Genomic DNA, 13678 nt, shown 5'->3' on the forward strand with positions numbered 1-13678 from the left:
CTAGGTTAGGTCTATCATCATCAGCTAAAGAACAATGAAATCATTCGATCGAATAAAGGTGTGAGAAAATCGGTCTGTTGGTCACCAATGCTTGCCATAAGAGTTTCATTTGCTCAGTTTTAATTCCGTGCGCTACTCATGACTCACACTCTAGTACGTATTGAATTCTCAGTCTTACTTTTAGCAATTTATCGAGTTCAGGCAACACAATCTTCACAGAGATATGGAGGCGCACCGGTGGACGCGCACGAGAGAAAATGCACGTCACTGTATGGCAACAATAAAATCTCTTAAAGACTGCAAACAGTGCTATAAAGTCAACTTTGATTGCTTACGGTTTGCCGACTGATGTTGTTGAAAAACATTACGATTTTACACTATCAAACATTCAGCAAATTATCCAAAAAACATCGATCCGTAAAATGAGTTTTCTGCCAAACAGTGTGTGCGCGCGCGACGAAAACGGCTCACGAAATACGTCTTTCAACAAACCCAAGCGACTTTTTTCTGATGTTCTAAACCCCTATGTTTTTGGTTACAAAGAATTGAATGATCAGCTATGAAAACAAGAGGCCAACTTTTGTAAAATAAATACGAGCCTGAGCAATGAGCGTGCGACCGTCATCACGCTCTTTACTGTCTCCGAGGGCTTGCTCAGTTCCGATGACTTATGCACGTGTATCATTACCGAGGAACAAAACCTCAATCAATAGCATGAACTGTGTTTAAATGAATTGCTTTACTTTTCTCGATGTCCTGACGGTAATTTAACTGGCGCAATTACAGTCTTAAAAAGGATGGAACTATAAAAAAAAACATCGCGCTTAGAATCAGTTCACTGCGCGACCGTGAGACAATGCAGCTACTCACCCACCCTATGTCGTTTCGTGTCCCACTTTTAAACACCTCCGCCACTAGACCCCCATTAGGTGATAAAATGGCATCACCGACAATTTGCCGATTGACTCCGATTTAAACGCGAACGGCATACAATTGAAGAGTCCCTTAAAATGAGAAACAAAAGCCGTACTGTCTTCTAAAAAATCAACCATAACGATATTCAAAGTTTGAAACGGAAGGATGGATTATGCAAAATGGGAAATCTCTCAATTCATGTGTCTGAAGGAGTACTTGCAGTTATTACATCCAGGCATTTTACCATACACCTGTATTTATAATTTTGCATGCACATATCCTTCATTTGAAGAGTGGATTTAAATGAAACATTATAAATCATGAAATCAATATTACAGTGATCAACTTCAGAATTATTTGAGTTTTGGTTGGAAACCATTTGGAAAATTAGGCAGGGCCCAAATTTCACAGATGTCAGTTTGAAGAACTGTAATGTTAAATTGACTCTGAAAAGCCCCGTGGGAACGAGCCAATAAAGTATGTATGTATGTACCCGCCTCAGAAATTCCATTTTCGGAGACCCAGGGGCAGCTAGTCGGGTGGAAGGGATTTTTTTCCAGGGGCAGCTAGTAGAAATTCAGATTAAATTGGGAAGAAAAATTCGCATTTCTTTAGAGAGAAGTCACCTCAAACTTTCGCAAAGCTGAAAACCTGATCCGGCCTATTTTCTTCCCAGGAGCAAAAACGTCCTCAAATTTGAGAAAAAAGACATTAGAGAAGCATTCTCGGAAAGCCACCGGTAGCTCGTAAATTCTAAAGAACGCGAGCAGATCAAACTGTGTTTGCTTATTATTATTATTATTATTATTATTATTATTATTATTATTATTATTATTATTATTATTATCATTATTATTATTATTATTAATTATTATTATTATTATTAGCTATGTGTGTTCGCATTTGCTTTCATTTTGTCCCCAACACAGTCACTTAAACGATCTGGACATTCAAGCAGTCAAGACTCAATGTTCACACCTTTTATTTACCTACTTTAATAACTAACCCTTACAAGTTGAGCTGAAACTCATCAGTGTAACAACTTTGAGAGATCTAAACCTGCGAGTTACATTTTTGCTCTTTCTACAACTGAAACTGAAGCTTGAATTTGCAATACACATCAATGCGACTCTTAGCTGCCTCGATGTTGTTTCGGCCCCAGCGATAAATTCGACTTAGATACTTTCCGTTATCTGCCTTCAGAACGACGGTGCCATCAGGCTGATTGTAGACTTGAAACCTGGAGAAGACATCTGGACTCGATTTGGCAGCCTCAATGAAATCAATATAACCACGACGGATTCTGGAGAGATACTTTCCGTTGTCTGCCTGCAGTGTGAGCTTTCCATCAGGACACCTTTTGGCAATGAACTTTGTGAAGTGATCCGGGGCCGACTTTGCCGCCTCAATATTATTTTGTCCTCTGTAGGTGTAGTAGATACGGCTGAGATACTTGCCGTTATCAGCCTTCAAACTCACATAAGCGGGGCCTGAAAATATATGAGATATAGCGATCCGTTACGCTTGTTTCGAACCAGAACTTAAAATTACAGTTGTTTTAAAGGTCATTAAACTTGAATAGCGACAAGCAGGTTACACTTTGATACTTGTTTAATGCTCACATCAGAACGATATTTTATTGGTTTTATAGGTTAACCATTCACATTCACAAAAAATTAAAGTAACTTGTGATGCACGAATTAGCTCGTACTTCAGTACAAAGCCAAAAACAAGAGCAACCCGGCAAGCAATAACATCCAACATACCTGACTAAGACCTCAAAACTATACTTTGCAGTACTCTCGGTAGCACGAAAGTATATTTAATTATGTAGCCCAAAATGGACTGAAGGATACACAACCCTTCCGCAGAAAGGATCCACCACACATAGACGAAGATGGAATCTTATGGATTTATTCTATGTTTAGTTAAATATCTTACTCGCACAGCCGAAAGCCCCATCGATGCCAAATACGATCATCATACAGAGGAAAATCAACTTCATGTTGAAAGCAGTTCTACAAAAGAAGAGAGCCTGACTCAGAAGATGACTTAATGAATTTGTTATTAACTGGCCGTTTAATTTCTACAAAGTAAAATCAGTTGAAAACAACGAATGTTCTGTCAATATTTCATGGTCTATAGCGTATTGAAGGAAAAAGTGAATTCTGTGAATAGCATTCATGTGAACGGGGCTTAATTAGAAAAAATTTAATGTGCGATATATAGTTACTGACTGTCTTGGTATTCTGAGACAACCTTTGCAGTGAATTAACGGACGAACGGAACCCGCAAAAGAAGAGAGAAATCGAGACAAAGGGCGTCTCCCAAGAAATCCTGAAACCTGTGGAAACCGTTAAGTTTAACTAAAATTGTCAGTTAAGATCTTTGTTTTTTACAAGACGGTACATGCGATTGCCTCACTGCTATACACTGCTACAACTACTGAGGATAAATTAAGGAAAACCTTCCGTTTTTACTGAACACTTACCTTCAGTCAGCACAGGCGGCTCTTATAAAGACCAACTGATATTCCAGTTGTCCGAAGTGAGCTTTTATTAGCTGATCAACGGGATGTAATTAACATTACAACAATACAAAGTTTTCAGTCATTCAAGGTTTGTAAATTAATGTCAATTCGACCTTTTCAATTGTAGCTGAACTTGAGCAATCACCACGGACCTTCATCGAAAAGTTCTCACGCTTCGATACGGTTTTATTACGAGCGTTTATTAGCTGATCAACGGGATATAATTAACATAAAAACAATGAAAAGTTTGTAGTCATTCAAGTTTTGTAACTTAATGGCAAATCAATCTCTTTACTGCTCAAAAGTTGTAGTTGCAATTGAGCAATCCGGCACCATACTTTTTCGAAAGTTATAACGTTTTGATACGGTTTACGAACTTTTTGGTATTAGCTGATCAAGGGGATATCATTAACATTAGAGCAATACAAAGTTTTAAGTCATTTAAGTTTTGTAACTTAATGGCAAATCAACCTTTTCAGCTGTAGTTGCCCTGGAGCGATCACCACCCCTTTTCGAAAGTTCTCACGTTTTGATACGGTTTACGAACTTTTCGTATTAGCTGATCAACGGGATATCATTAACATTAAAGCAATACCGAAGCTTCTGATCATTGAAGTTTGTAAGTTAATGGCAAATCGACCTTTTCAGTTGTAGTTGCAATTGGGCAATTACCACCCTTTTTCGAAAGTTATCACGCTTTGATACGGTTTACGAGTATTCAATTATAACAAGACAAAGTTTTCAGTCATTCAAGTTTGTAAATTAATGGCAAATCAACCCGCAGCTGTGGTTGCACTTGACCAATCACCAGGTCTTTTTTCGAAAGTTATCACGCTTCGATACGGTTCAATTACGAGCTTTTATTAGCTGATCAACGGGATATAATTAACATAAGAACAATAAGGCAAAGTATTCAGTCATTCAAGTTTTGTAAATTAATGGCAAATCAACCATTTTAGCTGTAGTTGCACTTTAGCAATCACCACCCTTTCTCGAAAGTTCTCATGCTTTGATACGGTTTACGAGTATTCAGTTATAACAAGACAAAGTTTTCAGTCATCCAAGTTTTGCAAATTAATAGAAAATCAACCCGCAGCTGCAGTTGCACTTCAGCAATCACCACCCTTCTTCGAACGTTATCACGCTATGATACGGTTTACGAACTTTCGTATTAGCTGATCAACGGGAAATCATTAACATTAGAGCAATACAAAGTTTTTAGTCATTCAAGTTTTGTAACTTAATGCAAATCAACCTTTTCAGCTGTAGTTGCATTTTAGCAATCACCACCCTTTTTCGAAAGTTATCACGCTTTGATACGGTTAACGAGTATTTAATTATTACAAGACAAAGTTTTCAGTCCTTCAAGTTTGTAACTTAACGGCAAATCAACCCGCAGCTGTAGTTGCACTTGAGCAATCACCAGGTCCTTTTTCGAAAGTTATCACGCTATGATACGGTTTACGAGCTTTTTTTAGCTGATTAACGGGATATGATTAACATTGAACAATACAAAGTTGTTAGTCATTCAAGTTTGTAACTTAATGGCAAAACAACCTTTTCATTTGTTGTTGCACTTGAGCAAGCACCACCCTTTTTCGAAAGTTCTCATGCTTTCATACGGTTTACGAGTTTTCAATTAGAACATAGTTAGTTGAGGGACTGGTTGGGAAACCTTGCCATGAAAACAATGGTGCTGCAATTTATGTTGGAAGGTTCGCTACCCTGCACAATCCTTTGTGTTAACGTTCACACCACAGTTGAATATCTTAACAAAAACGTTTCGATTGGTCAGTTGCTCCAACACATTCCAAACTCTATTGTTGTTTGTGCAGGGTCAAGGCCAAAAAGGCGAACAAAAACATATAACAAAGAAGTTTGTCAATTGACTATGATTAGCACAACACAAAGTTTTCAGTCCTTCAAGTTTGTAACTTAACGGCAAATCAACCTCTTCAACTGTAGTTAAACTTGAGAAATCACCACCCTTTCTCGAAAGTCCTCAAGTTTAGATACGGTTTACGAGTATTCAATTATAACAAGACAAAGTTTTCAGTCATTCAAGTTTGTAACTTAGTGGCAAAACAACCTTTTTAGATGTAGTTGTATTTGAGCAATTACCATCCTTTTTCGAAAGTTCTCATGCTTTGATACGGTTAACGAGTATTCAATTATAACAAGACAAAGTTTTTAGTCATCCCAGTTTTGTAAATTAATGGAAAATCAACTTCTTCGGTTGAGTTGCACTTGAGTAATCACCAACCTTTTTCGAAAGTTCTCACGCTTTGATACGGTTTAGGAGTATTCAATTAGAACAGGACAAAGTGTTTAGTCATTCAAGTATGTAACTTAATGGCAAATCAACCTCTTTAGTTGTAGTTGCACTTGTCGAAGAAGCCGACCACCCTGTTTCGAAAGTTAAGTCACGCTTTGATACTGTTAACGAATATTCGTGTAATTAAAAAATACACGAAGCGAGAACAACAAACAAAGAGCTTTTCCGGTAGATGTCTCTGAAGGTGAAAACTTTTTAATTTATTTGGAAAGAGAAAGGCACGCAATGGCTCTTTTCGCTGGAATTTCTAATCGGGAGACCTTATAGTCGCTTCAGGAATGAAGAAAATGTCCTTTTCTCTGGTGTCATTTCACCTGAGGCTTTCGTGAAATGGGAAGCAAACATTAATTCCTTTGTTTTTGATGGGACAAAAATATTGTTTAGCTAAATAAGGTCACGCACTGGCCATCTTCGGTTGTACTCTGTTTTACTTCCACACAAACGTTGAGCTCAACACGACAGCAAGTCTCTAATAAGTTAGCTCAGTATGGTGTCCGGTTGCGTGAATTTTTAATTTAGTATCATTAGAATGGGATATTTTACATGAATTTTTAATATAGTAGCATTTGCGTGGACCCCTTAGCATAGACTTTTTAGCTATCCAAGCTAAACTGTTGACTTTCCAAGAAGTATACTAGAATAGCTATTTGTCCTCTATTCATGTGATTTTACAAGGGAATTATACTTTTGAACAAATGATCACTGCAAATTAAAACAATTTTCTTTGAGAGACACTCAGGTCACGTTTGCGTTCGTGCACAGAAATCCACCCAAAGAGTTAAAAGATTTAGACTTACTATCTTCAGCTTTTACTGGTATCTTAAAAATACAGCCAAACTTGCAGGCGTCCAGCTAAGTCCATTGATATTTCATTGTAATGTCACAGCTTCTTGGGGTTTCAAGAACGAAAATCTAGAAAATATCTAGATCCCCTTTTGTCAGTTTATGCAATATTTGAAAATGTTATCAATCAATCAATAAATCTTTATTTAAACACGGTAAAATCCATCAGGAGTATAAAAATTAGAAATAACCTAACTATCCTAAACAAAATTCAATACCTAACTACAACTAATCTAACTAAAACCTGTTTTCCATGAATGCCGTGTATACTAGTACTCTAACATTAAAAAATGATCATTAACTAATCTTTTGAATTGACTAAGAGATTTAGCTTCTCTCACATGACAGGGCAGGCCGTTCCAGAGAACTGCTCCGCTATAAGTAAAGCTGTTTTTCATGAAATTAGTTCGCGGAAACTGGACAAATAGTTTGTTAACAGAGTCCCTCAGGGAGTAACGCGTTTCATTTCGTTTAACAAATTTAGATGATAAATATTCAGGAACAAGACCATTTAAAGACTGGTATACCATTATGGCTTTCTGTATTTGAAATTGAGTGCTCACGTCTTTCCAATCGAGTTGTCTAATAAAACGGTTAGCGTCAGCATCATAGCTAGAAAAGGTTAAAACGCGAGCGGCACGGTTCTGAAGCTTCTGTAGCCTGTCAAATAATGTTTTACCACAACTACCCCAAACAAGATTGCAATAATTGAAATGAGATTGAATTAGCGCGTTGTATATATAATGAAGGGTAGGTGGAGGGACAAAAGGTCTAATTCTTTTTATTGCTCCTATTCCGGGAGCGACCTTTTTAGATAATTTATCAATGTGTGTTTGCCACCGTAGATTTTCATCAATATATACCCCAAGCGATTTGACAGAGGAAATGTGTTCTATCGGAACATTATTAATCGAGAGCTCGAGTGGGTTCGACAAAGTACTCAATTTTTGTCTGGAGCCAATTAGCATGAATTCAGTTTTAGCAGTGTTCAAGGTAAGTTTATTGGAAATAAGCCATTTGTTTAGGTTATCTAAATCGTGATTCAGATTTAACTGTATTGAATTCACATCAACGCCAGCATAAGTGATGTGGGTGTCATCGGCATACATCCTAGGCTGGCACGAAGTTAGGCAGTTTGGCAAGTCATTAATATAAATAAGAAATAAAAGGGGGCCAAGGATTGTTCCTTGCGGTACCCCACATTTAAGTGAGCAGATTCTAGAAAGAGAACCATTAACAAGACATCGTTGCGTACGATTAGTTAAATATGACTTAAACCAATCAAGAGCTGTTCCTTGTATTCCATAAAGGTTCATTTTAGATAAAAGGATATCATGGTCAACGGTGTCGAATGCCTTTTTTAAATCGAGGAAAACCGCAGCATTAACATTACCACGATCAATATTAAAGGCTCAATTATCCGTAGCTTCCAGAAGGGCAGTTACAGTTGAGTGTAACGAGCGAAAACCCGATTGATGATTAGAAATGATATCTTCATTGGTCAAAAAGTTATACAACTGATCATAAACAATCCTTTCAAACTCTTTAGTCATAACGGAAATGACTGAAATAGGTCGATAATATTCAGATCAGATGGCTCACCTTCCTTGAACAACGGAGTAACTCTAGCACATTTCCAATCATCAGGAAATATACCAGAGACTAAAGACTTATTAAAGAGAGCACATAGTGAAACTGAAATAAGATCAGCACATTCACGTACAATTTTAGCTGAAATATTATCAAGACCTGTTGCTTTAGATCTACATAATTTGTTTAGATGTGAGAAAACAAAACTGCAGTTAGTCGAAGAGAAGCTGAATTTGTTGTTATTGACATTTATATCATTGTATTGATATAACTTGAATTATTATTAGCAATTGAAGGTATTTCATTAGCAAGTCTGGGCCCAATTGTTGAAAAATGGTCATTAAAAGCATTAGAAAGCTCACTAGAATTAGAGATAATGGCATCATTCAATTTCAGTTCTTTCACGGTTGTATTATTCACACGACGGGATGTAAGCTCATTAAAGGTTTGCCACGTTTTTCGAGGATTACCCTTGGATTGAATAAAAGCATTAGAATAATTAAATGCTTTAAAATTAAAAGGCGAGAGTTGATTGTATTCCGTTGCCATCGTCCAAGCGTGATCAGATGTTGGGAGATGGGTGATTGCTAGTAAATACAACTTAAAAAGAATGATTTGGAATTCGCACGCACAGAACTTGAGTGACTGAAAGCTTTCTCTTCTCCTAATTGACTTTGACAAAGAAAGAACGCACTCCTAATACAGATTGGAGTCGAGGTCAGTTGTATGGGACAATCAACTGAATGAATGGATCTTGGGACGCGTATTGCACGCATCCCTCGCAGATTTTCCAGGGGTGGATGATATCATCACCAACTTGGCAAAGGAGAGAGAGAGCCTGGGATCGAGATCATCGACTGCACTCCCTGATCTTTGATTATTACTAGTGTTAATTATATTCCGTTGATCAGCAATATACTGATCACTTCGAAGTCTTGAAATATCTGTTTCTGTTTAAGAGCTGGCTTGAGCGGTGTTACTTGAACCGAAAGGGTTCCCTCAATGTCTTCAATTTATCCTCAGTAGTAATAGGAGCAATTGATGATCAGTCGGCATACATATAATGACGTGTACAAATCAGACAAACTCGGGTTTCTGTCGCTTAGTTTTTACAAAGTTTCCCCCGACATGGGTGAAATCCTCAGTAGTTCCTCGCGAAGCGAGGGCCGAAGGCCCGAGCGTAGCGAGGTTAATAAATTTGTCGGGCCGAGCCGGCCCGAGCGGAGCTAAGCCGCGCGAATTCGAGCGAAAAATATATTTATATATGTGGCGTAAGAAAACGGTTCTGTAAAAATACTGCTTTTTTACAAAGATATATTTTGTAAAAAAGCTGCTTTTTTACAAGATATATATTTGTAAAAAAACGGTCCGAACACTATAACCTCTTAGCGATTCAAGCAAGAGAGTTTGCGAGGCATTTCGGACATTTCACTACCTTCATACGATTTTTTTCGAAACATGTTTTGTTTAAAAACGGTAATGTAAAATTACTGCTTTTTTACAAATATATATTTTGTAAAAAAGCTGCCTTTTTACAATTATATTATTGTAAAAAAACGGTCCACACACTATAACTTCTTAGCGATTCAAGCAAGAGTTTGCGACACATTTCGGACATTTCACTGCCTTCATACTATTATTTTTTAGAAATATGTTTAATTTCTAGGAACCTAGGAACATTTCCTGAATGTTTACGGACCATTTCAGTATACAGTTCAGGTTTCACAAGGAATGGTCCGGCTGCTATAATTTCCTTTAGATCTTGCCAAATATTTTTTGTTTCTTTAGTAAAAAATGTTAGACTTATTCAAACAATAATCTTAGTCTTGATCCGAGCGCAACAGTCTCAAAATGTTTAAAAAAGTTGAGTTGAATATTTGATGCACGTTATGATGGCCTAATTAATTAGCAGTAAACGTGATCAGATATAATTGTTATTCATAGACGTCGATATGTGTGGAAGAATACCGTGAACCGCTTTTTTACGGCGAATGGATCACCAAAATTGTTGTTACTGCCTTCAAATGGGTAAAAGAAATACATAGCTTTGGTTAACTGCGCCAAGATTATACTAGAAGCACAGTCGATTAGCGTGTAAGATAGGTAAACAAAAGGTCATGGGTTCACACACTGTCGGCAACTCAGGGGTTTCCTCTGTCAGCTTCTGTTCGGCCCACGCTCATGACATTGCTGTCTTCGATAAGTACAGAGAAATAACGCTCATTACAAGTAAAAAGTACATACCATAGTTAAATAAAAAAAAAGTTTTTTGTGATAATCTACATCATTTGCAGTAGGAAGGCGCAGTCCCTAGCCATTGATGAGTGCAATACCGCTTCCTTGCAGCGCACAGACTGAATGTAAAGGAGCAGAACACGTTCAAGACAGCTTTATAAGACCACGGTGCAATATGCTAAATTATTTGCTTATGCTAGCCTTAAAAGCAGTGCAACATACCCAGTAATTACAATTCATAGTCGTGAATAAGTGAACAGCACGGAGCACTTACTAACAGTTCATTCCAGATTGTAAACATGCAGGAAATGTGCAATTCACGTCTGTATCCTAGCGCTATAATTTCCCAACGTTTTAGCTCTCTTAAAGGCGTACGTTCTTTTTTCTTTCTTTTTTTTCGGCGGCTTTTGCTAGCATAAATTGCATTATTCATACGCATTAACGGGAGTCTCCTACGACGAAGAATATAGAAAAATATCGCAGACCAATTTCATTCGGATAATTGCGAAACAACAAGATGCCTGCTACACTGGCATTACGCGTGATGCTGGGGCTGATTCATTTATTCCAACTGTATGCTTTGCCGATTGATAAGACTATCCTTGCTTGTGGAATAGTTTAAGTCACGACGATCGCGTTACGTTGTTTCCTTTGTGTTACGCGACTCAGAGTATCACCGGAAATTTTAGCCTCCCACGCAGACGTTCTTAGGGCAGGAACGCGTGACGAATCCCCAAGAACGTCTGCGTGGGAGGCTACGGAAAATTTGTGAAATTCCATTACGATAACGTAAGCTTCTCAATGACCTCTTTTCAGTCTCGCGTCGTGGTCTAAGACTGTCAAACAAAGCACAATTCCTTCGCCAGGAACTCACCAATTTCCACCGTTTTACGTGTCGGGTGCTTCTTAGAAGTTATTCTTTCGATTTACCGCTTCAAAATGGTGAAATTTCCGTTTGAAAACGGCACACTTGAGTCCAGAACATGTTATAAACAATATGGTGCGACTATTTAATCCGTCATTAATAAATATATCAAATGATGCATTGACGTCACACAGGTAGGGGTGAGTGGGTCCCCTCCCTCACCATATAAGCGACAAGAATGGATTTTGATTGGCCTGCCTTTGTTAAAGACAACCAGAACAATACATCCCGAGTAGGAGAGGGGAGAGTTTAATGAATAAATTAATGTACCGATTTGTAGCTACTACGAAGAAAAAAAAAAAGAAATCGACCCGTTTTAAGACACGGTATGCCCCCTCAGGGCATCCCGCGTAATTATTTAATTTCTTGCGCAGATGTCATCGCTAAGCGTGAAAATCATAGATAAGGTCAGTCTCCGTAAAAAATTATTTTAGGCAACTCGTAGGTTTTTTAATAAACTAATGATCACGTAAAAACAACATTACCGTAAATAAGACTGCTTTTTTACGATATAATTGTAAAAATACTGCTTTTTTAAATAAAAAAGCAGCTTTTTCACAAATATATTTTTGTAAAAAAAGCTACTCTTTTACAAATCCGTAATTGCATGTAAAAAGGCTGTTTTTTTACAATTATATAGTTATAAAAAAGCAGCTTTTTTACAAATATATATTTTGGTAAAAAAGCTGCTTTTTTACAATTATATAATTGTAAAAATGCTGCTTTTTTACGTAAAAAAGCAGCTTTTTTACAATTATATAATTGTAAAAAGGCTGTTTTTTTACATTGTAAAAATGTTGCTTTTTTACATAAAAAAGCAGCTTTTTTACAAATATATATTTTTGTAAAAAAGCTGCTTTTTTACAATTATATAATTGTAAAAATGCTGCTTTTTTACATAAAAAAGCAGCATTTTTACAAATATATATTTTTGTAAAAAAGCTGTTTTTTTACAATTATATAATTGTAAAAATGCTGCTTTTTTACGTAAAAAAGCAGCTTTTTTACAAGGACCGTTTTTTTACACAACATATATATATATATGTTGATATATGTTTATATCTTTGAAGGTGTCCGCACAATGACGTCAGACTGTCTGGCGTTTTCTGGAGCAAAATTTGCATACACCGAAAAACATATGCGTGCATGATCAAATTTCAACTGCAATGTTCATCAATATTCACTGGATACAGAACTATCTCTCCAGAATCTTTTCCCTTTCTTTTAGAAATCTTTTTTTGTGAAATAGTGCATTAAAGAAATTACACGCTTTGTGGCCGCGGTAAATAATTTTCCGTGGGAAATAAATTCATCGAACACGACAGCACTGCACGCCTGTTGTACATTACGTCGCGACAGAAATAGATTTTCAACCGCAAACTAGCCCGTGGAACTACGAAAACACTATGCTCATAAAAAAAAAATCTTATGCGCCTTTTAATCTCCTCGTTTGATGCTACAATACGTGTAAAGAGGGCTTTCCACCCAGCCCCAGCTTCGCGAGGTTTTGCGAGTCACGTATTTCTAGTAATTCCTCGCGAAGCGAGGTTAATAAATTTGTCGGGCCGAGCCGGCCCGAGCAGAGCTAAGCCGCGCGAATTTGAGCGAAAAATATATTTATATATTTCGTTGAAGGTGTCCGCACTGTTGCCTAGCAACAGTGAAAAACAAAGTATCAATGATGTCAGACTGTCTGGCGTCGTCTGGAGCAAAATTAGCATACATCGGGAAAGCTTGCGTGCCGGGTCAAATTTCAACTGCAATGTTCATCAATATTCACCTGATACAGAACTATCTCTCTAGAATCTTTTCCCTTTCTTCCAGAAATCTTCTTCTGTGAAAGATTACATTGAAGAAATAACACGTTTTGTGGCCGCAGTAAAATAATTTTCCGTGGGAAATAAATTCATCGAACACGACAGCGCTTCACGCACGTTGTTCATTTCGTCGCGTCAGAAATAGATTTTCAACCGCAAACTAGCCTGTGGAACCTCGAAAAGACCATGCTCATAAAAATAGTTGCTATGTTCAGAAACCTTTTAATCCCCTCATTTGATGCTACAATACGAGTAAAGAGGGCTTTCCACCCAGGCCCAGCTTCGCGAGGTTTTGCGAGTCACGTATTTCTAGTAGAGGCAATTGATTTTGATCAGTCGGCATACATATAATGACGTGTACAAATCAGACAAACTCGGGTTTCTGTCGCTTAGTTTTTACAAAGTTTCCCCTGACATGGGTGAAAATAGTAAAGAACTACCTGACTTTTCTCTTGAAATTGATTCTTCCATGCCGTAAGCGTGCGTAC

General features: G+C 37.4%; 1 protein-coding gene across 1 annotated transcript; it reads right to left on the reverse strand.

The window, feature by feature from the left end:
* Nucleotides 1-1848: 1848 nt before the first annotated feature.
* Nucleotides 1849-13678, reverse strand: LOC146458382 (uncharacterized). Its single transcript, XM_085090794.1, has 3 exons — nt 13631-13678; nt 2857-2933; nt 1849-2405 (listed from the first exon to the last, which is right to left on the reverse strand). The coding sequence occupies exons 2-3, from the start codon at nt 2918-2920 to the stop codon at nt 1999-2001; spliced, it is 471 nt and encodes a 156-aa protein (XP_084946920.1). The 5' UTR covers nt 2921-2933; nt 13631-13678; the 3' UTR covers nt 1849-1998.

This window comes from Pavona decussata, unplaced genomic scaffold, assembly GCF_977016875.1.
Source record: "Pavona decussata unplaced genomic scaffold, jaPavDecu1.1 SCAFFOLD_233, whole genome shotgun sequence".
NCBI classification, from domain to species: domain Eukaryota; kingdom Metazoa; phylum Cnidaria; class Anthozoa; order Scleractinia; family Agariciidae; genus Pavona; species Pavona decussata.

Coding starts and splice junctions, on each gene's coding strand:
- LOC146458382 (XM_085090794.1), bottom strand. CDS start 2,920: ATGAAGTTGATTTTCCTCTGTATGATGATCGTATTTGGCATCGATGGG. Junction 2,406..2,856: donor TGGGGCTTTCGGCTGTGCGA/GTAAGATATTTA, acceptor ATATATTTTCAG/GCCCCGCTTATGTGAGTTTG.